At 35.8% G+C, this 28,000-nt stretch overlaps 1 protein-coding gene across 2 annotated transcripts; it reads right to left on the bottom strand.

The window, feature by feature from the left end:
- Positions 1-5: 5 nt before the first annotated feature.
- LOC136254863 (short-chain collagen C4-like) lies at positions 6-27,999 on the bottom strand. Of its 2 annotated transcripts, XM_066047627.1 has the most exons (8): positions 27,863-27,999; positions 20,742-20,998; positions 1,887-2,067; positions 1,568-1,621; positions 1,420-1,473; positions 1,235-1,360; positions 1,068-1,121; positions 6-951 (listed from the first exon to the last, which is right to left on the bottom strand). In XM_066047627.1, the coding sequence occupies exons 3-8, from the start codon at positions 1,906-1,908 to the stop codon at positions 236-238; spliced, it is 1,026 nt and encodes a 341-aa protein (XP_065903699.1). In that variant the 5' UTR covers positions 1,909-2,067; positions 20,742-20,998; positions 27,863-27,999; the 3' UTR covers positions 6-235. The 2 variants fall into 2 exon arrangements, with proteins under 2 accessions (XP_065903699.1, XP_065903698.1); XM_066047626.1 differs by lacking the exons at positions 20,742-20,998; positions 27,863-27,999 and adding an exon at positions 3,174-3,383.
- Between the last annotated feature and the right edge of the window lies 1 nt (position 28,000).

The raw sequence follows: 28,000 nt of genomic DNA, 5'->3' as shown, positions 1-28,000 counted from the left end.
AATAGTTCAGTTTGAGAATTTACTTCATGATCAAAACGTGTACATACAATATTATACATTTCATGTTCACATAACAGACAGTAAAAAAAAAAACAGCATTAGCTGCAACACCATTACATATACAGACACAAAGAAAGTTACAATTGTTGACACACAAAAACTAATTACACAGCATTAAATATCTACTTTCAAGTTGAAAGGAGAACTTGTTTATTATCATTGAATGTTTGGCAATTTATTTGGTGCATACAGAACATGTGAGTTCTCTAGTTTCATCATATGGAGAACAAGGGAGAGATCCACACCTTCCTTCAACTGGGTAAAATAAAAGACCATCTTGGTTTGAACTTGAGCTAGGAACAGGAGTGAAACTTTGGTCAACACAGGTGTACTGTGAACGATGATGTGTGTATCTTTCAGCCATTAAATATCCATAGTACTCTGTGGTCCATCCTATTGGACACTGATGTTTGGCTGGAAGCATAAAGACAGCAGAACGTTTTTGCACGTAGCACACTGCACATGGTACATCATGCTGGTGGGATTGTTTGCCAAGAGTAAGGTGTAATTGATACTCAGCTCCATATATGGTAGACACATAGCCATCATTCTTTTTATCAACAGTTGTAAGGTATGTAGGATCACTAGGCAAACACTGTGGGTTACTACCACCACCAGGTTGATCATGACCAGCTCCGGCAGCAAATCCAGAATAGACCATTTCTGCATCTGAAGGGCAAAGAACATGTCCCCATCTAACGTAGACAGCTCCTCCTTCATCATCATCTTGACCCTCAATAATAGGTACAGCCAATCCTTGTGGTCCCTGCAGTCCAGTGGCACCCTTTTCTCCTTGAAGTCCTGCTGGGCCTTGTTCACCAGGGTCTCCTCTGTGTCCCCTTCTTCCTTGATGGCCTTTTTCGCCTTTTGTGCCATTAAATCCTTGTACACCTAAATGTGAAATATACAGGAAAAGTGTTAAGTGTACATTCAGACAACATACACAAGGTTCACATATACTAAAGCATTCAGTTGCAGCAAATACCATGTCATTGTATGTTAATTACCTTGTACTCCCATATCACCTTTCACACCAATGTCACCTTGTATCCCTTGGTCACCTGTTGGAAAGACACACAGTTTATTATACAATTACAAAGTACCATTAGTATGCAGCAAAAGACTGGGTATAAAACTTAACAAAGAAGTGGATTGTTTTTTAAGACACACATACCTTTATCTCCTTTCTCGCCAACATCTCCTTTCAGTCCTGGTTCCCCATTATCTCCCTTATCACCAAGTTCTCCTTTAGGTCCTTGTAGCCCATAATCTCCGTGATCACCTTTCCGGCCTACGACACCTAATAGTACAGTATATCAGGTAAAACAGGTTCTTCATGTGTACTCATGTACTGCTTACCAGGGGAACCTTTTCCTCCTGGTCCTCCTCTTGGTCCAGGGAAACCTTGGTCACCTAACAGTAACAGAAATTTCAAGATAAGGAATTGTTTACGGGATACACTTACAGTTACACCATAGGCTAATACTACGATTCTACTACAACCAACCTTGGTCACCCTTTTCTCCTGATCTTCCTTTCATACCAGAGAAACCGGTATCACCTACAATAGACATGCTATTTATAACACAGTAATGTCACATGTGTTACTATTAAGATAAATGTCAAATCTACATGTTAATGTGATCAACTCAAAACACATTACAAGCATACACATAAAATATGTGCTGAAGGCATACAATGACAACTATCTGTGGTTATCATTAGTGGTGCAAAGTGCTAGCTTTCAAAGGTTTCATTATGTCATTTACTAGTTACATAGTTTAAATAATTGTGTAATTGCTGATGTGTACTAGAACAAATCATACCTTGTACTCCTCTTGGGCCCATGTCTCCAATATCACCTTTCTCTCCTGTGTTACCAGGTAATCCTTGATCACCTTTCCTTCCCTCAGGGCCTCTGGGACCAGGTGCTCCATCTTTACACTGACATGTACTGTTCAACTGTCTCCTTGCAATATTATGGGGAATACCTCCATTCTTGAATGACTAAATAAAGAGAAGAATTATATATATAATATATGCCTTATGGTGAATATATTTAATATTCTATTGATTCTTAACCACATTTGCTTTGATACAACACTAGACAGGATATTCATATTTACTATAATATTATTACTTACTTCCTTTACAAAAACAACAATTTTATGGACTAATGGAGTTACAATAGATCGTGTGGTCCCTTTACCAATCTGATACTAAATGTTTTATGCTTCAGTGATTTTCACATGGAATTAACACGTTTTGGCTATTACAGCCCTCAGATGTGGTTACAAAATTTGCATACTCAAGGACCTGTTAGTCAAGCATAAAAGTTTAAGGAAACGAAGAATTTAAGGAATGCCTCGGCAAATTGTACAGTGTTCTTGCAGTTAGAATATTTGTTGGTTTCAGCACCATAGAAATGCTGATAGCTACCACTTAATCTGACTAGTGTAAATGTTCAGTAAAGTGTGAAGCAATAAAATAACAACACTTGAATCCATTTTAAGTCACAATGTACATCTATGCCTTACACTATCAATTAAATATCACTAGTAAGGAATATTGCATTGTAATCAGCACCATTCTCAAGATATCAGATGGCATACCACTTCACCATTAGATAGCTTCAACTGAAACAAACACCATTCACTTAGTAACACAGTCAATATAATGTTACAGATATACACCACCTGTTCAGAACATTCCAGTGGTCAGTTTACATGCTGACAGCATACAAGTGCAATCTATAGTAATGAGCACTACAGAGGTTTCACAGCACAACAATTCTATACAGCTGGTTGAATAGTAAAGAGGTCAAGTTTAAATTAAAAAGTCTGCTATAACTGGACTCAGCAAACATTTGGTAGTGATATCACAGTATAGCTCAGCAAAGTGACTTCTATACAGCTTCAAGCTACAAATAGCAATACCAACTGGTTAATACACTTAAGAGCTATATAACTAGCTAGATGGCTAGCTGCATATACCACAAAGAAAAAAAACACAGAAAAGATGGTACTTGCCAAAGCTACTGCAGGAGCTTATAGCCAAAACCAGTAATCACTTTATGCAAAGATGTTGCAATGGTTCACACCATTGGATCTTACTTTAACTTGGCTTTTCAGCTCCAATAATAATTCCCTATCATTTTCCACTTGTGTTTGTAGCAATCTCAATGATGACTGAAAGTACCAAGTCACTCCAAACAGTAGCACTAGACTAACTACTGATAGTACTAGACTGGCTCCTAAGACAGAGTCCTTGTTTACAGCACCCATCTTCTACTAAGACTTGCAAGCAAAAATGATTTTACTGTTCAGTGAAGCAAAATTTATAGGAGTACAGTGGTGTTGAGGAATGTGAGGCATGTCAACAGGGGACATATTTGGTGACCACATACATACAGACATGTCTGATGTCATTATACTCTATGGAGGTTGCAGTTAACTGAACTGATACAATCGGATCATTCTAAAGTTTTACAAGCATTTCTAATATTTCATTTCTCAAGCTATGAAGTACAAAAAGTACAATTAAATACATTTTAACATGCAATCTACGGTTATTTACCATATATGCACACATTTCTCTGTAATGTTTTGGTTCTAGCTGTTAGCACTGGACAGGTAAAAGTAATGCTATCTTTATTAGATGTCTGTATAAGTGGTACAGCTTCACCATGAGAGTAAGGCAATCTGCACAAGTGTAAGAATACACCGATATAATTTCTGACACATTTAGAAAATGAGCTGATTTAGTAAATGATACTGGTTAAAGTTAATATCAAATACGCAAGATGAAATTATTGCAAGTGCGGTAGTCAGTCATTCAGATATCACACTGACACATTTTGTGTGGTAACAATCTTGGCAACTACCAGGTTGCCATTGACTACAGTGAACACATTACAAGATATGTAACATAAAGCTACAAATGACCACAGTAGAAGTTGAACAGCATTTTATTCATAACTCACAGTTACATAAATCACCATCATTGCTACTCGTCAATCACCGTGTCATTACATAGCTCGTGACATTGTACAGTAACATCATGTAATGTTACATAATTTGAAGAGTTCTAATTACAATGCCCACAAATTTATCTTAGGTTACTGTTATTGCTATTGTACAATTCTTTAGCCACTTGTAGTCACTACTACAATTTTTGTATTTGTGATAAAATACTGTACTAGAGTATGTAACGGTATGTTTACTTTGTGACATATGAACAAAACACTACACAACCAACGTTATAATTATTTTTTGAAGCTTAAACATCAAAAGGGTGGCAATTTCTAAAGTGCATGCTGTAAGAAGACACTAGGTCCCTATTACAAAATTTGGTTCTCCCACAAATATTGTAAGGTAAGTTTAACAGTTCCTGTGCATTTGTATAGATACACACAGGCAAGGTCTTTAGTACTTCCAGGAAATAAACATCTACTGCAAACATCCATGACATTCTACGTATAGTACATCCGTACCAAGTGTGAATTCTTAGCTGGAGTGACAAATTCAATGTATAATCCAATAAGACATTTATACAAGAACACCACCTACAGTATGTGGCCAGCAGTCTTCATTATAGCAGGCAATGTAATGTATTACAAATGCAAAAGGATTCTGTTTACTTTGAATCATGAGTAAATGCTGCATACCAGTCAGTGAGACTGCTAAGCACAGGAATTAATCAATTAATCAACTGGTGAAAATATTTCTTGTACAACACTATCACTGTCACTTTAAGTGGCAACACGTATACTGACAAGGTTTCAAAAGCACCTCGTACAGGCTTTGCCTCCAGTGTTCGCCCTCCAGTGCCTAACTGGTAAAGCAGATAAAAACAAACAAAACACTTGCAATTTAAAACTATTGTGTATTATACATAATATTAACACTTCTACTGTGCAACACGACAACCTTGTAAGTATATTACATTGAGTATGCAGTTGTTTGTACATACAATAGAGATCTGGGTTGTAGATATGATATAAATTATCCCAAGTCCATTAGCCTGGTGTTTAGTAAACATGGAAGCCATACAAGCCAAATACTTAGTAGCTTAGCAACCACTTTTCCCCACTGTATTAATATGATAAAGCTAAATTAAATATTTTAGGAGTATGCTGAACACAACTGTTGACTGTGTGGCTGTGTTATCATGTCATCTCATCAGGTCTGTTACCGACTTTCCATTACTACGATGATTGAATCAGTAGAGCTGCTAACTTGTTAATTTACCATAGCTGACAATTAGTAACAATGACAGTATTCTTAAACTAAAAGACAATAGCTGATTAATTATATTGTTATTGTAATTGTGAAACAATGCTGTGTATCATTACAAAGAAACGCTTGTGTAGTACAGTACCATCTGTTAGCATTACAATAGTCACCATGTGTGTCATATTAATCACAATAATACCATCAAACATTACCGATCAACATTGTGATTTGTAAACAGTATGCAGATCCCATGAAGAATGTGGATAGTTTTCTATTTTCATTACTAAACTGTTTCGACATGCACTTATAATCCTGATTCTCAGGTGGAAGCATCTAATATTGAAATAAATGTTTTGTGCTCCATACTTTGGCCCTGTAGATATCTCATCATTAGTAATGACCAGAATAGAAATATATTACAGTAGTGGTCATACAATAGTCTAACCAAAGTCTGTGTACTCATCTCCACAATCAATTTAGCATTTTAAAGTAAAACATTTGTATGGCTTTTATTACCATTACAACTCATACTATAACTTCCTTATGTGTAAAAATAGCAAAGTCCCTGTGTCCTTTTAAGCCACTTAAATTTGTTTGGATAAGTCATTTTGCAAAGTTATTTTGTCTAGAAGGTAAAGCCTAGACGTGTTTTAGTAATTTAGAAATAAATTCCAAGTTGACATGTCTTAAATAAATCCCAAGTTTTACTTACAATTACAAGAGCTGAGGCTTACCTTATTACTTGGGTTTGTTAAATTTATACGTACTTACCCATTTAACAATCTTTAAAATTGCACTAAACCCATACATGCAGATATACTACGAGAATAAATGCGAATATGCTGTAACAATGGTAAAGTAGTGTTAGTTCTTTATGGCCTAGTGATGTCCAACGGTAAAGGAATATTCCAAGTGGGATGCTGAGAATATCTACAAGCCCTTTGTTACAGAGTACATATTTGTATCACATTGTAACATAGTAATGAAATCTAATCCTGGGATAATACATTTTACTCCCTTAAATAAACACATAAAATTCTTTAGTACATCCATGGTCATCGCTAACTCAAATTTCATTATGTGTAGCAGACTGTGGCTGGTTACCAGGGCTCACAAGGAATACTGAAAACACTCCACCTTAAAACAAACTCCACACAAAATGTAAACATAGCTTGTAGCAAATTAGATAAAGCTTGTTAGACATGTAATGACATTTGAAACAAGCACACATTGTCAGACAACAGGTTAGTACTACACCAGTAATCAGATTGCTGCACATGGAGGGAAACTTTGGTCAAGAAAAATTGAGCAGCTGTTAAAATTAGTCAAATCATTGTATGGAGCATGCCTTCCAATTATAATTAATTATCCACGATCCTCATGACTGGTGGGCTGGTCATTTAAAAACAGCTGTCAATGTTTTTTAATAACTCTGCCTAATTCATGACAAGCCACACAAGAAACATCACTATGACTACTACAGCTTGAATCCAGCATGTTGAGCAGCAGTCAGCCCCCACTCTTGACTTCTGAGTATCTTGCTAGATAAAATTGCAATGCCAAACGTTCACTCCATATCGTTACAGTACTACTGAATGAATTTGTAACTCTCAGGCTACTAACAAAGAAAAAGTTTTCCAGGGGAATACTCTCTTTAAAAAGTTGACAATTACTGCTACTGTTTAACATCAGGCACATTTGCAGATGTAGCTCTTAATAAATATTCTATGGTATAGTACACTAGAATATACTGTTCTATAATTTAGAATATAAAAATGCAGACAATGGAATTCATTTCTCTGATGGAAGCCTGTAATGTTGATATATGTGACCAGATTTTACAGAACCGAACCAAATCGCACATCAGGCAAAATCAAACTAACACCACCAGTGGATAGCTACACTATCGTACTACAAGTTTTGACCCTCAGCACTACTCAAACTACACGAGGCTGGTTTTAATAGACGTCTTTTCTGGGTGGTGTGGAGTGCCCAAATGGCGGTTTCAGGCCTTGTGAAGGACCTGGCTTGGCAAGAATCAGTGGTTTACTGGTGGACAGCCTTATAATGTTGGCCAGACGTGTTCTCTGTAGATTTTACTACATATCAGCCACTAAGCAGCCAGCACAGCCCTGTAATCTCGTGTCTGGACTCCAATCGTGGTCTGCCTCCATTTTGAGGCCTATCTTTTGCCCTCCCCACCACCCCCCCAGCCTCCACCCCTTTGTGAGCACTCGTGATACTACTTCACTCGTCCAACTGCTCAGATTTTCTATCTTATTTGGCGGGAAACTGTACAAGCAGCTACAAGTACTGGAAGTGGCTTGAAAGGTAACAGATTGATGCATCTTTTGTGTAAATTTCATACGCGTGCTTGCTATCCTTGGAGAGTTATGCTGGCTTCAATTCTTTAAAACCATTTATCTCGAAACTTCTAATGTGCGATTAGGATCGTTTTTCCAAAATCCAGTCACATATGTACCTTGCTTATGTATACAAACTTCAAAGAGATAATAATTATGTTAGTGTCATTTTTGGTACAATGCGATCACAAGATATAAACCACTTGGCTGTCTTTAAGGATATGGTATTACCCATTTTGAATGCCAAACATTTATAAAAATACAAATATTTAGACTACCCTAGTTGTTACCAACCATCTGCTTCAAAGTCATTAACTCTGTTATAGCTTAAACTTGAAGTAAAGTACGAAACTAGCTGCACATTTTGGATGTAATACATTTCTATGTTACTGCCTTAAGAAAGAAAATTAGCACAGTACAATAGCTACTTTGTACTAACAAGTTGCCAACAAAGACCCTAGCTACAAATTACACACACATGCAGACTAGTCAAAACATTATCCTCAATGAATATCATCTAGGAATGATCAAAGACCAAATGTACACTATGGCACGTGCCAATAATCCTCAGCAATTAGTCTGACTTAGGTTTTATTAAAATGTGTGAAACACACCAGACTAAAATGACTCGCACAACCCAACCATCAATTTGAACACCACCTAGAAATAGATACTGTTCTCTGCCAAACCTCAAGTACCTGTAAATTGGTTCAAGGCCGACCAATTCATTTGTACAACCACTTAAAATAATATGCCAGGATTGCCAGCACCATTATGGCTGATTAACCACATATAAACTGCACACATTGCTCCACTAATGGTGAACAGTTAAAATCTATCAGAGACACCAAATACAAAGCCCTGTGGGATGAGTATGAATTTGAACTATATTCAACAAGAAGTATTTAATTCATAACAAACTACCCAATAGTCTTTTACACACACATAGTCATACACAATGCAGAACCAAAGCAGTTCCATTGCTATGTTGTGGGTTATTATACAAAACATCAACGACTGGAACTGTTATAGTACACCAGTACTAAATATAGCAGTATGCAATTAGTCACTTTCTAACCATTTCGTCAACCAAAAATGTTACTTGGCTAAACAAATTTACCGCACATTTTCGGGAAGGCCAATCACAGCCCAGGCCAATCACAACCCTGGCCAACCAAGTACTCCCTTATTTCTAACTCTATATTACTTTTTTTGCTACCTTTTATATGTGTCTATATAAAAAAATTAAAGCCAGAATTCCATAATCAAAACATCTGATGCAAAAGAAATCCTACATGACTGAAGTATCCAAAGTTGTGTCTATCTACTACAAACATAAAAACCAGTTACTTTAAAATCAAGAACTGGTCAGCAATAGGAAACCTGGTATGTACATGTGAGATACAGTTTGGACCAATGAATTTCATCATTAGTAGATACAGATTCATTTGAAGAGGAGTGCATGCTCTTTGTACAGTAACAAAATAAACTTTTACATTACTGTACATGTAAAAGTTTATTACCTATTTTTGATTACAGTCAAATTCTCAGAGGATAACTGCTGGGGGCAAAAAGACACACAAATGATGAAAAAGAGGCATGACACTCCTTGGTAGCACTATACGTATTTATGCTTCTTTTCCTCTTCAGCAGTAGCAAGTACATCATCAACGTGATTATGGACGCATCAATACTAGTCACACGAACATCAACGAGTTAGTGTTTTGGTTTGAGGAAGCCAACACCATGAACTCCAAGCAGCACAGGAGTACCAGCATCATGTGCGTACAAAGATTAAAAAAAAAATTGCACTTTGGTATATACCACCTGCCCTGGAACTACGCAAGAAACAGGGACAAACACCCTCCCTTCCCAATGAAGTACTATTTATATTAATGCTTCTACATGGTTTATATTGCAGTACACCATCAAACCTGGTAAATAATAGTATATATTATCACAGCTGTTAGTCTGGACTTATTGAGATTCCAATCTAGGGCAAGGTCCTAAAGTTTATGTAAGGATATGGCTGCAGCACACAAACACAAGGTTTAAATGTCACCTATTTCGCATAGCACTATTAATTGTCTGACCAAGGCTATAACAGTCACTAAGCAACAACATCCAGTTATCAAGTGACATGGTACTGTGTACTTTAATGTATTTAGTACAATACATATTTGGTTTAAACTCAGAGAAGAAACAATGCTGTGTTCATCCCTAAAGCTGTGTTAACTATTTTGCAAGTAATACAATGGTGAAACCATCTAGAGTATACAAATCGTAAGTATGCAGTGGGTGCATGTATATATATATTTGTGTGTGTGTGTGTGTGTGTGTGTGTGTGTGTGTGTGTGTGTGTGTGTGTGTGTGTGTGTGTGTGTGTGTGTGTGTGTGTGTGTGTGTGTGTGTGTGTGTGTGTGTGTGTGTGTGTGTGTGTGTGTGGGTGTGGGTGTGGGTGTGCATTCAATATTAAAATATGCGATTATATTCTATCACACAGTTTTGTTTGATGTGAGATTTTTGTGCCTGGTAAAATTGCTATGTGGAAACATCCAATGCTTGTTTACAGTATACACATGCTTACTTAATATTTATAACAGCTTGATTACCTTGCTTGTTGCTTGACACAATACGTGTTTATTTACTGCAGGTGTCTGCATAAAGTCAGTTTGGGTACAAAGACATGTCTATTTCAGACTAAATTTCATTGCTTACCATCCTGGCGTGTTGCACGTGAACAAATATTTAGAACAAGTTATAATCCTGCAAGGAATTTAATGCCGCAAATTTGTCACCTCAGGTGATTACATGTAAATGTCGCACAATTTTATTTTCACACATAATTTGTCCATGAGAAAAACCTGCTATACAGTAGCTAGCAAATTCAGAGTGCGTGGCTACTAACTTAAAAGAACCTTGTTTTTAGCAGCTAGCTAACATACAGACCCTGGATTGAGGAACTGAAGAGGTCAACTCAGTGGTGACTTAGTGATGGGAAACTGAAAATTTTGGTTAAAAACATAACACAATTATCATTTGGTAATGGGAGGAACCGATATTGCCTGAACAGGTGTTTTGTATACAGACAAATTTGTAAAAATTTATTCACAATCACTGGTCATCCCACTAGCATGGTATAGTTTCTATGACAATCATACTCCACCTAACAAAGCAATGCAGATAGTTTCAACAATGCCTCAGGGGAACAATAAAGCTGTTAAGGATTTTATGTATATGCAGTAGTAGTTAGCATTCTCAATTTGCTTGGTCACACAACGTCTACAAAAGTATGAAGGCCTCTGTGGATTAAATATGCAGTAGTAGAAACAAGTACTAAAACAATGTGAATACCCTGTAGTGCATAACATTTGTCACCTTTTAGCTGGTACTCCCCATAAGTCCACATTATATGTACGTGTATAGACACAGACTAATAGTAATTGCTCTTACCGCCTGTGTAGGAGAGGCTGTATGGCAAGTACTACTGGCACACATTTTTGCTCAGCTGTATACATTGTATACAGTTATCTCCAGTAACAAATTACTGTTAACCCACTCCAACATGTAGCTGTGATTTATGCTAAATTCCAAGAGCAGATGGACACCAGAGGTATTGCTTTGATAGTAATTATGAACCATTATATTTTAACAGTCAATTACAGCACTTTGTTGTACAAACAGGATATATTAGCAACCATAGTACATATGAGCACTAATATACACTGTTATATACCTAGGCCAGGAGTTTATGAGCCGCTGCCTCAGCGGCTCATAAACTCCTGCTTAGGCACATAAGTAACCTTTGATGCCTAACCTACATGTTACTAGGAGGCCATAATGGTTAGAGAAATAGAATAGAAAAAAAAAGTGTTAGCAATGACTTAACCCAATTTCACTCTCAAATGTGCTATTGGTATCTACACACATAATTGGGAAAGCTTGAGCAAACAGTAATCGATGGACCATAATACAAGTGTTGCATTCCAAAATGTTTATGTAATGAACACAGGAAATTCCACACTGATAGTAATCAAATCAACTGTGAAAAAATTCATCATCAGATTCATAATAATATTATTATCTACACATTTCTCATACACAATACAAATATCATTATTTACGTGGCTAAAAAGAAACCTGGTGCTTAATCAAAACCATATCATGCTGGAGTTATTGATGAATGTGCAAATGTTCTCACTTAGACAAATAAAGAGTTTAAGGACAGAAGCACTACAAGAGCACAGCTACCCACTAATCCACCTTGTTCTTGGAAAAGTCAGCCACATAAGTATGTACTTTTCACTTGTATACACAAGCATTTGTTAAATTTCAAGCAAGCATGATGTTTCTGTCTTCTACTTCAAAAAATGTTGACATTGCTTTTTAGGGAAAAAAATATAGTAGGGCCTTCAATTGACGATATCCGCAATGATGCTTTCTGATGTCACAAAACAAAATGGCGGGGACTTTGTACAGGGAGGTATTGGACGAGATGGTGTTTCCTATATGATAGCATTTATAAATTTGAAAAAGGGCAAAGGTGAGGTGTATAGTATGTATTGCAATACAAATGAGACTATTTGTGTCTGAATTTAGAGAGTGTTTTGCATTGCTACGGTATGTGTAATACTTCTTACTTTAACTATCTCGTGGCTCCATGTGTAAAAAACTAAAGAACATTCATTTTGAATACTGTGTGCCAAAGACTCTGAAGCCCCTGCACTAACACAACCATTTTGTCAATTATGACATAGTAAGGTTCATTCCCACATAGGAATCATTACAATAATTGTTATTCTTTTATTGTACTTGGAAAAAAAGGGTCGTTGATTGTCAAGTATTTTAATAATAAACACAACAATTGGTATTTAACCTTAAATGGATTGTGGTTAACACAGGGAATTAACAGGTAGGATTAACAGAAACATTTCATACATGATCACAACTGGAATCTAATACAGGTTGGACTCCTGCAGACCCACAGGTCAGCTAATTGATCGATCTTTAAAATAAACTCATATATAAATTTATTGTTGTTTACACTAAACACCAGGAGACTTGGTATTTATATTAACAACATACAGAACGAAATAGATAAAGGTTTTGGAAAATTATCTGTTTCCTACAGTTAAACAGTAGCCATTAAACATATGGTGAATAAACAAATAGAGAGAACACTACATGTGGATGTACAATGTGTATACAAAAACACCACAAGGATGGAATGTAATCAAAACATTTGTCAGTTTTAGTTACTTGTCCTTGTTAACATACAAGGGTGTGATAAAACACACTTATTAGTCTGATATAAACAAGCCCTCCTTTAAATAGTTTTACACTTCCCAGAACCCCGAGTACAGATATACGTATGTGCAGCTCACTTTACAGTACTGTATTTACAATAAATATACTGTTCTGTAACAGACGGCACGCTTTGCATTTATGATCAAATGTGTGCGTATCCCATAATTATCACTCCACCAGCCCATTTATCTGTCATACTAACATAACAGTTCAAATTGCAAGGTTCCATTAAAATTTCTCATTTACTAATAAACAGTGTTTGTTGCTATGAGACAACAACAGCTAACAAGCCATTACCCACTAAACTACGTGACACATAGACAATAGACAGTGACAATAACATTATTGGTAATCATGATTTTATGTAACCTGTCCATGCATGTCTATTGTCACTTTACTGAACTGTTTGATTTGCTATTAAACTCAAGTGTTGGCATACCATGGAAATTGTTCCACATGAACCTACGTATCTCCTACCTCTTTTTGGTATGCACCTATAGCAACTGTCATGTCACTATCCATACTTTTGCCATGTTATCGATGACCACCAATTCATTGTACATGGTCATGTTAAACAACCATGTCAGACATACTGTCAGCAATGCTGTGTGTTATAAACACACTCAAAACTAGACATTCAGGCTACGTACGACACATGTTAACATAGTGTGTAATAGTCTTGAAATACAGTCATTTAGAAATTGCTGGCAACATCGTACAGTACTTGGAAATCTACTGTTTGTGACATACAATCTAACCTTTGATAATAAATTATAAGTGCTATTCATTATTACTTGTAACCTTTCTAGTTCCTTGAAATACATAATTCTTGGAATAGTCAACATCTATGCATACCACCAAGTCACACTCTAACAACACCAGCAAACAACATCCTTCCAGGTATTTACACAGACAGCTAGCCAGGTGTTATGCAATTGGTTGCACATACCCAGTAAGTTAGAACATGGAATTTTAGCACATTCACATTTGTGTTCTCAATGTAGTACATTGATGACTTCTTCTATTATGTTACCCAACAAAGTGCTGTGGCACACATAATCAGATAATTAAGTGTCATTAATTAACTACTGAAGCTAAATAATAACATAGATACCAATAGTCTAATACTGCCATCATATTTATCCAGTTTACAAGCATTCAATCAGCAATTACGTAGATAACTAACAAATGTGGTAAGCCATAATGTATTGTTCACAAGGAGACAAGAATATGAATTCGCACATATCGCAGAGAATTTGTGCAATTCGAGTCCATTACCATCTAATTATTTACCTTGACCTCATCCTGTAACTTCACCAACAATTCCCTATCATACTCTACTTGTTGTTGTAGTAAGCTCAGTGATGATTGAAAGTACCAAGTCAACCCAAACAGTAACACTAGACTAACTACTGATAGGACTAGAGTAGCTCCCAACACAGCACCTTTGTTGATAGCACTCATTTCTGAAAGGATCTCACCAAGTGCAGTGAGCTGTGCTACTGACTGCACTGTTTATATACAATGATGTTGTGTGGGTAATATGATGTGTTATGTTTGTGTAACATGGTCGTGACCAGATTTATGAACAGCAAACAAAAGACATTGTAGCACTGATAGTTAACAAGGTATAATATTCAATAATTCTACAAGTTCCACCAACACTATAATTACGGCACAAACGGTACTGATTAATATTGATAAAAGTCTCCCTGTTACATATTAAAATTATACGTGGGCATAAGTTATGCAGCAATGTGAATGAGTAATATTTGGTTACTATGATGCTAATCAAAATCAATACTATATTTGGTAATTCCATAACTCAGAGCTATTGGGCATGAAATTACAAAATGCAATTCAAGAGACTTAATGAATATTCATCATGTGATAAGCATCAGTAATGTGATATACTAACACTTTACACATCTAAAATATTGAAACTCTATGTAAAACTTAATAAACTGAAGCTCATAAACAAATTTTAAAGCCATATGTATAAGTATGTTCATGTTCACAACATGTGTGATATTTGTTACCTAAGCAATGCTGTGATCTGGATTCAGCCATTTTTCAGCAAGCCTAAACCATTTTACATCAACATTTTCATCCTTGGTTGCATGGACGTACTAAGCACTTACAGTGAAACGTAAATTTGATGGTCAATATGTACATATTTATTTTCATGATTTTGGTGATTAAATTCTGTTCACAAAAATTTTACTCTATAATATAGCTAGGTATTATTTAGTATGCTAAGTACGTAAACCTCAAATTTAGTCTTTCACAAAAAATTCTATCCTGGAAAGTAACCTGCTACGTATGTGGTGTATGGTACAGTATCATGTACATCATACATTTAAAATACTGCATATACAATAGTTCAAGAAACATGTTGATATCACCTTCCACTTTCCCTTCTAGTAAAATAATAAGATCTTATAAAAAGTCACTGTTCAAATGTGAATATTCACTGCTTTTTCGTGGAAAGGATGTTGATTATGAAAGCCATTATATAAAACATTTTCTTTGATGTACTATATAGGAAGATAACAGTGGGTAATTGGAATGCAAACCACAGCACCACAGCTATGTACAACTGTGCTTAAGGGAAAGAATGGTACAGTATATATTGTGGTATTTGTGGTCTAACCAAACTATATGATTCGTGAATTTTGCTTTTAGTGCACAAATGAATGTGTATAGCGTCTCAAAATGTTTAGTGTCTAATGACTGTACACACACGTGCATTGGAGTATATGAAAAGAAAGGCCTTTAGCATTCAAGTTTATGTTATGTGTAATATGGCTATTACTAGTATGTGATTACTCAACACGCAACATGCACGCCAGTAAAGTATATTGTAATTGTGACCAGATTTTACTACACCAATCTATGTAAATGGCAAAAAGTCAATAAGTGTTATCATCATGTAGCTACACTACCAGACTATTGGTACAAGCCTCCACACCAGGTCAGAGGAGGGATGACACTAAGTAAATGCTATCAAAGAGAAATTCTAATAATAAAGCAATTTCTAAACCAACGTTATAGATTGTAAGAGTCCCTGGAGACATTTAAAATCTGTTTTGGCCATGTTCTCTTCCCTGGTGAATGTTTGTCCTCCATTTTATATAGTTGCCTATGATGCATATTTGATATCGAATCAAGGAAGCCAGGTCTACTCACAATATGTTCACACTATTATACTGAAAATCATATCTTGAATATGACACACAATTAATAATGCATACTTGCTTTGCAGTGCATTGAATATGCTAGCGGTTGGAAATATGAAAGCCTTACAATATATAATTTATTATTATTTGATTGTAACTTATTAAATTAAGTGATAGGTTCCTACGTATATTCTTAGGGGACCAATTACTTACTCAATCTTAAAACAGTATCATCTCGTGTATTATTATATAGTATTAATATATTTAAAGAGTAACCTTCTAATAATATCCACCCACAATAGCCCATGCACAAAACAACAGAACATCAGTCCAAAGATTGTATTTTGCAATTGTGCTAAAGTGTCTACATAAAATTATCTCGTGATGAGTAAATGCCAGTAGTACATGGGATTGTGTCGTAAAACATCTCATGATGTTACCAATACATTTAGTATATAATTCAGAGAAACTCCTTCAAGAATGATACCATACATGTGTGAGCACAACTCATCACAAACGTTACAGGTACAAAGTTACCTGCCTAATGTAGCCAGCTGCATGATGTGGTCAACAAAATTTTACAGAGGATATGGGATATGCGTCTCGCACTAATGGTCTCAATACACACTGGGGCTGTAAGCTTCAATGATATGTACAGGATTTCTTGATAAAATCAACAGTGATGAAATCAAAAAGTCATCATTTCATTTAGTTAACAGGGCACAAATCGCATAAAACAAATGGCATGCAATGCACATTTGTGTAAACACACACCTACGTACATAGCTCCACCTCAGCAGCTGTGATCTAACAACAGTGTAAATAATTGTGGGGACTAACTTTAGTGGAGCATATCTATAAATACATATTATGATCATTTTGTGTTCAACATTTATGACAATACTTTCACCACTGCATACCTGGTAAATGGTGTAATGTTTATATATAACATGGTCTGTTGATGCTTGTGTACTTAACAGTTGTATAATCAACAAAAAACAATACTTTAATAAATACTGTGTAACCACACTGGATGCGCATGGTGACAAGTACGGCAATTATTTACCCATCCTTTTAATATAATAAAACTATTTTTCTCAGGAGTATGTATTCACTAGAAGACTCACAGGGTTATGTTACAAAATAAAGTTCCACTCACACTGAACACATTTTTAATGCTTAGTAATACAAGTTGAAAATACATTTCTGGACGTCATGTACAGACAATTTGTACTACTAACACAAGCTCTCACACTAGCTGTAGAACTTCAGTTATTACTTGTCAACATACTGGGTCAGCTGAGAATGTATATACGTACATACACACATACGTATATGTTAAAGCATAGCCGCGAGTGCTATATGAAAAATAAAGTACGAGGCGTGCGACCGAGTACTTTATTTTTCATATAGCACGAGCAAGGCTTTGCTTTAAATGATTTATGGAACTTTCTACTCGTGTAGCTTCACCATACACTACAACTCGTAACTAACACGCATTGCACGAACTATTAGCAGTCTGAACACACACAAACCAGTTTAACAAAGTAACTCACGCGTATTTCACCATAGTTTGGCATGGTAGACATTCATTGCGTCTTTTGGCAGGTTTAGCTCGCAACCCACAATCGATTCTATTGTGAGTCACATGGTGAAGTATTTCCATGATATCTCCAGGACTTGTCTGTTTACATTAACAAACGTAACAGCAACGTTGCCTTCTCCCACCCATCATCTAAGCATTTAGGTATGTCTATAAAAGCAATCCAGTGGTAGAACTCGTATTGGCTGGGGTGGTTGATCACTCAGCGTGGCGAGGCTATCAGCCTTCACCGGCTTGGGTGATTAGTCCCGTCTATTAGCCTACACTAAGGCACGTGGGCAACTGTGCTTTCTTGCCCACAAAGAGTGCTTTATTGCACCGCAAAGAGTGCTTTATTGAACCTTTGCGGTGCAATAAAGCACTCTTTGTGGTCGATGAAGCAGTTGGCCGGCTGAGAGTGTACTTTATGACATTTAAAGTACACCTTTTCCTTTGATCTCGCCCACGCAAAGTTTTATAATGTACATTAAAGTTAATAACAATCTAACAGATATTATTCAACATTGTAATGGCAATCCCATCCACTGGACTTTGTTTAGCTAAAAAAATACTCTGAAGTAGGGCTGAAACAAATACTCACATAATTTTGGCATTAGGTTAGTAAATTTGATACTCAGAGGAGGTTGGATACGATTTAAGCACCCCTAGAACAAACTATGCATAACTAGTTTTATTGAAGAGGTTTATACATCGATCTCAGTTTAATTCGGTAAAGTATCATTGTTCTGATTATAGAATACGTACGTGACAATTCTGGAGAAGTTCTACACACTTACTGTATTAATTTCACCCCAATCACCAAGCGCCTTTACAAAATAAAGTACATCACCTTGAAGCTTACGTGAAGCACCATCCGAATATCTAATCAACCCCAGCCAACCCCATTGTTTTTCAAATTTTTATTGTGACTATTGAGGGTCATGTGAAATACCAAATAAAACAATGCTATTAAGGGCAATATATTTATGTGGCACTTAGAGCGTGTCCAACCTCCTCTGCTTGATACTCAAGCTTTTGTTAAGATCATGTGACTAGTTTGCATGATGTACATTTCCCATTACCAAATTACATTACCAGGGCTGTAGATTTAATACGTGGTGTTTTCTCGTCTGGAAAAGAGAGATAATCACTGCTACAACTTTATAAAAATGTAAACTGTTTATGGTCCAGTATTAGTGTATAGCCTAAATATTTCAAGGGGGAATTTCACTGATTCTGCAGTTTTGAGAGTTCAAAAAATATACAGTAACATGCATGCAGCTGTGGCTACAAGTATCTAGCTAGCATCCATGAGTGCTCAATACTTAGATATACCAAAAATTCATCGTCACTTCAACACTACACTATAGATGATGTCTACAAAACTATGACGTACGTACATCCAATAGTAGTTGCAGCTTCTGAAGTATACCATCAAGTAATACTATACAAAACAACCACTCACAGTAACTCACCAACGATGCTCGTGACAGTTACTATTTGCATAGCATAAGAAAAAAGCAGACACAAACCACGTAACAATTTGATACGTTGGCCATTACATGTATGTACAGTATCCCATGATAAGAATATTGGTACTTAGTAATAACAAACAATCAAGTGAACAACTACATAAGTGGCATCAAGAATTCTTCTATCCAGGTTAAAATTCACTACAAAATGGCATTGAAAGCTGCTCAGAATTATAACATCTTTAATACCTTGTAATACACGCAAATAGACATTTGACCTGTTTTTTTAGTCAGAAGTTCACAATGTCAAGCACACAACTACACACACAGCCAACAAGCTGCCAGTGATCACAAATGCAATACTTCTCCAACTATAACATATTATGCTATGAGTAGCCAGTTATAAATAAGTGGGGTGATGCTGCTTGCCAGAGCGTACATCATAAAAGGATTGCTCTTTCATGTGTAACATTTGTTTAGTAAGTGGTATTAAGTTCCTCCATAATTGTGAGAACGTATTGACTACAACATTTCTGTGGTGTGGTCTATGTATACTCTACACACATTCCCTAAAATAACCTCCATAAACACATCAGCAGCAGGACAACTTTGCAACATAAAATAAGTCACATACTTTGGTTTGTACATTCATTAAGAAAACCTCAAGTACGTCCCTTAACCTCAAGCACATCCTACAACTAAACCTAATCAAATTCTGTTTCAGTTCTAGAGTGTTGCTTTATAGTGGTACCCGAAATTTATTTTCCAGTGCTACGTGTGTACAGTATGTACAAATGCACTTTGCCACTCTCAGGTGTTAATGAAATATATAGGATTAGAACATTCTAGTACAAGTACTGCAAGTGGTCACATTAATTTGTACTTGTGCAAATCTGATTAACTACAACTACACTACACTTGTGTATAACATTACTTGAAGAATTCTCCACAACTCATGCATGACATTGTTGTAGTGGGTCACACTTAGTATTTATAATTGGCATGTTCGAATTAGTACTACGTACCTACATATCAGCTACAACAGATGCATACACGTGTATATCATACAGTAAGTATGTCATACAGTATATATGTACAAGTGCACATACGGACACCCGTACATATATACTGTATGACATACTTACTAGGAAAATGAACACTGACTTCATTCAACACACATAGTATAAACACGTAAGCAACTGATGAGTAATTACATACATACGTAAGTAATTATTGACTACCCAGTACAATAAATAAATAAATAAATGAGATAAGTCTGGAATCTTAGAAAACAAAAAGAGCTATATTTTAAACTTGACTCATGTACAGTATTGTAACTTGTACCAGTTTCCCATAACTTTCAACTGTCAAGTGTTCATGAGCATAATATTAGGCCAGTATCAGTTTACTGGTTAATAGTGGGGCATTTACATATTGAATAGGGCTGTCAACCTGAACTACAGTTTTTAATACATGGATAACTAGTACACACTTTAAAGATTAGTTTACAATTTATACAGAATTGTCACTTTCATGTCTCTTACCTTTGGCTTGTTGATCTGTACAACTTTGACTTATTGATCTGTACAACTTTGACTTATTGATCTGTACAACTTTGACTTAATTGATCTGTACAACTTTGACTTATTGATCTGTACAACTTTGACTTATTGATCTGTACAACTTTGACTTGTTGATCCGTACAACTCTTATCACATCACAGATACAATTAAGATGATGATGACTGGAATTACTGCAAAGTCTAGTATTTAAGTGGTCCTTTAGATTGTCATGATGTAACCTACAAATATACACAAGGAAACAAAACACAAATAAAAGAATGCTTATGCATGAGCACTTATTTTTCGAAGTGAAATGATTGCCACAGGCACTTAAATTACCACATTTCCATGGAGATCACTTAACTGTGCAAACATCAATTAACATGAAATATGATAACAACATCACTGACTAATGGACAGTGTTGCTAGGATACCAGGTGTATCAAATATTAAATTATCATGTAGGCATGAAAGGCATGAAATATTTACACAAAGTGAGATGATAGCTCATCTTATACATACACCCTACCATCACATGATGGTTTAAACAGGTGGCATTTATTGAAATATTTAATTACTTAACAAAAGGTTTACAAAGTGGGGAATACAAGGTACTTCACGAAGGCATAAAAGAGACATTATACGCGTTCCATAACTGAATTTGAGGCAACTAGACACCCACATGACAATGTCCATGGACACAATGTGCTTGCAATAACTGCATTCGTTATGTGACAAATTTCTTTGTATAAATAAATTACTATCAAACAATTCATGTGTGTATTCTCCTATAAACCTTCATCCCTTTCTCCTCGTATTAATGAGGCAAAGATGTACGTATTTACTTGATATAGAATTGATATGTGATGTGTGTATTTGTTTATACACACACATGAATACAGCAAGCACACAATGCAGCAATACTCAATGATAGTTATCACAGTGTGCTTCATGCATGATTGACTATCAGTTCATCAGAAACTTTAAGTCATTAGTAGTCACACATAATGAGGTCATGTGATCACATGTAATGTTTACATAGTAAACATGTAACAGTTAAGTGTTAGGTATGCTGATAATTGATAAAATAACATGGTGGTCATAATGTGTTAAGGTTTCTACTAACTTTAATTTACTCTGGAACTTTATAATTTATTATCACCTACTTAACCTTTTGTCATAAGTAAGGACCAAACAATAACTTGATCATTATATAATCTTATTTGTGTACATCCTGTATATCTACAGTACAATATCATGTAACAAAGTAATAGACTTAATCAGGTGTCAGTAAGTAATGAATTGATGATTCATATCTGTACAGTTGGATGTTACACATTTTAAACACAACTGTAGAATTTAGAAAGGTCAATTATTAACTGTAACTCGCTTAATTTGTAAACATACTACTGTCTCCTCATTGCAGCCCATATATTTGATAAATTTTAAAACTGTCAGCCAAATTGAATGGTATTAACTAACTGGCTTCAGCAGCTATGTATTTGTGGCATTTTAGAGTATATTTCAAATACAAGAAGCAGCCTCTACAATTACCCACCATTTTATACCATAAAATACTTACAAGTGTTGCTGGGTCCTCACATAGGGATGGAGTGTGGGAGGTGATGGGGCGGGCATCATTTAGGGTTCAAAATGTATGAAGGTAGTAATGGCAAGCTCCAGTACCAATTGCATGCCCCTAGGAGCTCTATATGAACAGCATGCAATGGAACAAATTAATGTAATACACGTACAGATTTTATGTTAGTGTGACTTTTCCAGGCAAACAAGCCAATAACATTGTGGCTCTAGAAAGTAGTTTAAGGAGGAAAATTATGTCAATGTGCCGAGTGGTCAGTTTTTCAAAATCAGGTCACAATTAACATAAAATATTCTTTGAAAATTTTAGTGCAAAATGCATGATGGGTAAACACAACAAGTATTAGGAATTTTAAGTTTGATTAGGGATCATAGAAAACACAGTAGGGAACTAGGGAGGTCGCCTACACCTACAGATACACTAGTGGACATTTTATTCCTACTTCAGTCTCTACTCATGACTGAATTAGGGATTAAACGTCCACTTTCAACTATGTTCAGCCGCTACAAACCAAGAACAGTAGGAGAAACATCTTTGCAATCCAGTCACTACAGAATATACAGATAATTCCTATTACAAACGTAGGGAAGCCATCGCGCTACCGTGAATTGATGCCTCTGGCTGTCAGCAAAAAATGGGACACAAAGGAGGACAGAGGTATTGTAAGTTTATGATGCGTGCATTGTATTTACTGCGGTATGGCAAAAGGCAAGCAGGACAGGTCAGGCAGGCAGTTCTTCAGTTGAAAAAGTTCATAGCAATCTACATATTAATTATTGGAAGTATTTAGGATCATACTGAAGGCACTTTTAGCTTTTCATTTGGTTATACCTAACAAGGCACCGGGAAAGGTGAAGCTGGTTTTTGGGTGATGTCTTTGGCCAGAAAAATAACAAACCTCCATGATCCCTAAGATAGAGTTATTGCTGTATGTACTGTACCAGTAAAATGATTTTAATATTTCATGTGTGTTGGCAAATACTGTAGGAATGTATGCAAGTTCAGCTACAAAGGAAGTCATTGAGATATCAATTCACAACAGCAGACACAACAGTGACATGCATGTACCAATTAGGCTCCAAGACCACCCAGACTATGCCATCTTGTAATACTCTATTTTTATTGTATACTAAACAAACCATCACACAAGCATATTGAATTTCACATTTTAAGCCAATAAAATTTATTTACTGACAGCCATTAAGATTGGAATGGCACAAATGAAAATTCTTGATCATGCTTCATTCATTGACAAGTGTGTTTGGGAGTGTCAAACATATTGAGTCAAACATATTGAGTCACACGCCACATCTGTGTGGTTGAAAAGGTGTTATTTTTTAAAATCATTTACAGCCTTTTTGTTAACTTGTTTGATCATTCTTCACTCTTTAGTAACAATCACTATCACTTTTATGACAATTCCTGACTCTAATATACAGCCACATTTTTTTTTAAAATTTATCACCTCCAAAGGTACTGAAAAGAACATGAGAGCTGCATCATTATAGAATAAGACAATTTACATTGTTGTGTATATAAAGAGCTAGGTAGTTGACTTGTAAACATTCATAAAATACTCTGGTTCAATTATACAAATGGGTCAGAAATGGGTCCCATCAGGACTACTATTCAGGTCAGCAGGTCAGCAGTGCTGATCCTACAACTTTCATCCAGAGAATTAAGTCACCACTGCATGTAAGTTTGATTCAACAGAATTGTAATCATAGGATTATAACTTCCCATAGTAACAAGCTTTAGTTTTCTCACAGGTCCCTAGTGGGATGGCATTTATGATGATAATAATAGTTGCAACCATTCTTTGTTAATGTACATATTAAATTTATCAAATGAACCTTACATAGCTAGCAACTGGCCAACCTATCACCTAACTACTCTAATAGAACACACAGAAAATACTGAGGCTGAGGGTGTTGTGTGTTCTATTAGAGTAGAACATCACAGAAGAGGACTTCACTTCATTGTGCTGCAGATAATACTAACAAAGAGGTCACCCATTAACCAGCATTAATGAAGAACAGCACAAAAAAGTACCTCTGCAACCAATCCAGTCACTATAGAAACTACAACAGAACGTGTACGACAACTAATCAATTACTGAAACATGAATTTCCACTTCAGTTTCAGCTACGTATGTTCCACCTGATTTACAGCATTAGAAATGAAGAACAATGCGAGAAGCGCCACTGCAACCAATCTACTCACACTACAGAAATGAAAGCACTAAAGCCATGATGCCTCGATGTGAACCAACACCTACAAACACAGTAACTTCAAAGACATGCATAATCACAGAACAAACACTTTTAAGATTTTTAAAGCTGTAGTTTGGGACGCCCCTTAATAGTTTGGCATGCTTACACATGTAATGACAGATTAACTTTGATTGTGAATACACACATAGAAAGGATAAATGTTCACTTCTGTGATATTACTGATCTTCAAAGGTCCACAGAAACGTGAATGCAAAATGACTATCATGGAAATACTTAGTGAAACAAGTAAAAATGATGAACAATTTCTGATTTGGCTTGAGTTTTTATTTTTGATGCAAAGGGTTTTCCCATTAGTATTATAGTGGGAAATTTAATTTAAGCAAGTGTCTTTTAAAACAAAATTTTTGTACCTGCAATTTAGAAAAAAACTGAGCCATACACACGTAGTATTTCCACTAGCCCTACCATTTTGGATGAAAATGGTACATTGAACATTTGATGTGATCAATTATACAAGTTTCTGGTTTAATCATGCATGAACAGTGTATACACAAGTCGTAACAGATAAACGCGATTCAGTACCAATTATTTAAGTTCACAGTGACATACCGTAATGAAGGTTCTATCCAAAAATGGAACTCAAGATTCTCTCACATACACATGGTATACCGAAATCCATTGAATAAGAAGAACTTTGGTGATATGAAAACTCCATAACAACATGACAATTCTTTAATAAAAAGATACTGCTTGCAGGATGGTGGAGAAACTATGACGTTTTCAAAAAAAGTTTTTCTAAACATTTGCGATTGGATTTTCCAAAAAAAAAAAAAAAACCATTTAAAAATATATCCATTAGACAATTTTACCAAGCCTTCTGTTTCATGACTTAACATATTATATTCACTTGTTTGTATATTATGAACAAAAAAAGTACACGTGATTCTTATTGAATGACTGTAGTGTTACTGACTGTTGTATTAGGGGTGATAGCTATATTAAGTTTGTTAGCTAATGGCCCAGTAAGATGCAATAGCGCTAGTTTTAACAGAGGTCTCCTCAGTAATTTAAAGGGTTTTAGAAGCTATAGTGGATATGTGGGAAGACCCAATACATTGCTGTATTGCAGTACGCATGACAGTGATACAGGTATTGACACAATTTTTAATATATTGATATATTGTGTATCGCAATATGTGACCGGATTTGCGAAAAGGTACCTTTTCCACACATTTGACATACCAGCAAACAAAATGTCATAACTGTTGACTCCTTGCACTGATTGACTTTCTTTTTGTATCACAATGTAGCCACATAATGTAGGCACACTCATGGAAAATTACAGATACGTGCTTGCAGTGATATGAAAGTTACAAAGTTTGGAAGTTGAAAAAATGGGTCAAATTTTATGTGTGAAAAAGGTACCTTTCGCAAATCCGGTCACATATATTGGGTGTATTTACTTGAAGATTACACACATAACCATGTTCCGCTCAAGATTGAAATGCAGACGCTAGTTTACAACCAAATGATTGAGTTAATAATGCCACAGAGTTAGATTAGAGAATATATTCTGTGACTGTCTGCTTTGAGGGCTGTGCGCTAATCATGATATGCAATAATCGCAAAAAAAAATCGATTAATCTAAAATAGTACATTCTCCTTATAACCTACTAGCTACCATGAGAGCCATATTATTCTACAATTGCTATCACCATAGAACCAACCTGTATCATAAGTAATGCTAACAAAGGAAGCCTCATGTCACAAAATAGATCAGAGATGAGAGATGAGTAACTGTTAAACTTTTCTAAATGAAGGCATTCATCTCAGAATGCAATTAATCGCATAATCTTAAATACTGGGTAGCAATCACTTGCAATTGTAATCACACAACCCTACTATCTTTTAATAAAATCTAATGTATATGTACTACTTTGTAGTATCACAATATGTGATCTAATTTTAGAAAACCGTTGATATCCGCACAATTTTCAAAATGCATTATTTTTATTTGTTTTCTATAGGGACAGAGGAATCGACTAGCTAAGTTTCAGTTTCATAAGTTAAGCAGTGTTGGAAATACAGCACTAGACAGCTGGACAAGCAAATAAATTGATATGTACAGAAGCTATCGAGAAAAGAATCTAAAGGTGCTTACATAAACCATCATAACTTACTGATACAATGGCGTACGGGTTTGAATCTTGGTTCATTGTGTTCGCCATGAATTTGTGCATCCACCAAAGTATACTTTTTACCCCAGGAATGCTTCTGTGTTCGAGAAGGAGGCAAATTCGTTAAAAAACAATTGTCGGTAAATTCTTTCGTCACCGCAACATAAACAAACATCTGTAACTTTGAAATCCTTTCGCGTATGGAGTTGAAACAAACATTTTTGTACTCCCTATGGACAGGTGAACATGATGATGCCCAGGATTTATCCATTGGAGGCTTAATTCGCCCACTAGTGAGGCAATAAAAAATTACATAATTATTTTTCTGGAACTTGCATTTTTTACCCATAGTTTTTAAATGCATTTTAATACAAAAGTTCTATTGTGTGTATATCGACAGTTTTCCAAAATTCGGTCACATTATATCATTGCATCATTGGAGCAATGTATCAATGCTTTCAAATCCTTTATTGTCCCATCTCTAGTATACTGGTTACATTTTATCTACAATATTTAATATTTGATTAGACTCATACACATAGCAGAGCCAGTCTTCCATACAATCGTTTGGAAGAGTGCACACAGAATACAAAAATGCTACAGAGACAAATAGCTACCAATATATGTAAATACACAGGTCTTCTTCTAATGGCTATAACACCAGTACCTTTATTATGCTAATTGACATAATTTTGGTAAACATCCTTAGATGGCCAGACAAGGTGTCACTGGTAGTGGGTACCACAAGATAACTACAGGGTAGGAATTGAATTATGCTAATGAACATGCTCAGCAGGGTGTTGGTTATGGGTAGGGTTGTAATTGCATACTACCATCCATTTAACTGGGTGTGCCTTTGTGATCTCATTCATTAGATAATGCACAGGTAGTTACCGTAGGACCCCACAGCAAGACTATCTGTAGCCATGTATGGCCCCCACTGAATAGCATTTTAGATGCACTACTAGAGCTGTATCCAATCAACGGACTGCGGTCAGGTATTACACTCAAGTTCTTAATACTGCTACAATACTATGACGTCACAACAAAACCTAAACATCGATTCAAGAACGATAATAACAATCCACTCACCTTACAGCTCGCCTTACAGCTGAGCTTACAGCATTGTACTATCCCTCATATTGTGACCTGTCTCTTGATCCTTCACCATATAAACGTTACCGCATAGATATGGTTACCGCATGCTAGTGGGAGATAGTTACAGAATAG

This window comes from Dysidea avara, chromosome 4 (assembly GCF_963678975.1).
Source record: "Dysidea avara chromosome 4, odDysAvar1.4, whole genome shotgun sequence".
Lineage (NCBI taxonomy): Eukaryota > Metazoa > Porifera > Demospongiae > Dictyoceratida > Dysideidae > Dysidea > Dysidea avara.
This window is presented reverse-complemented; position numbering and strand designations above follow the sequence as displayed.

Bases quoted from the DNA above. Each gene is read 5' to 3' on its own strand.
- LOC136254863 (XM_066047626.1), bottom strand. From the start codon at position 3,344: ATGGGTGCTGTAAACAAGGACTCTGTCTTAGGAGCCAGTCTAGTACTA. The intron at 1,622-1,886 runs GTATGATTTGTT...TGTCTATTGTAG, and splicing joins GGGCCCAAGAGGAGTACAAG to GTGATACCGGTTTCTCTGGT. The intron at 1,122-1,234 runs GTATGTGTGTCT...TCTTTCCAACAG, and splicing joins TGGCGAGAAAGGAGATAAAG to GTGACCAAGGGATACAAGGT.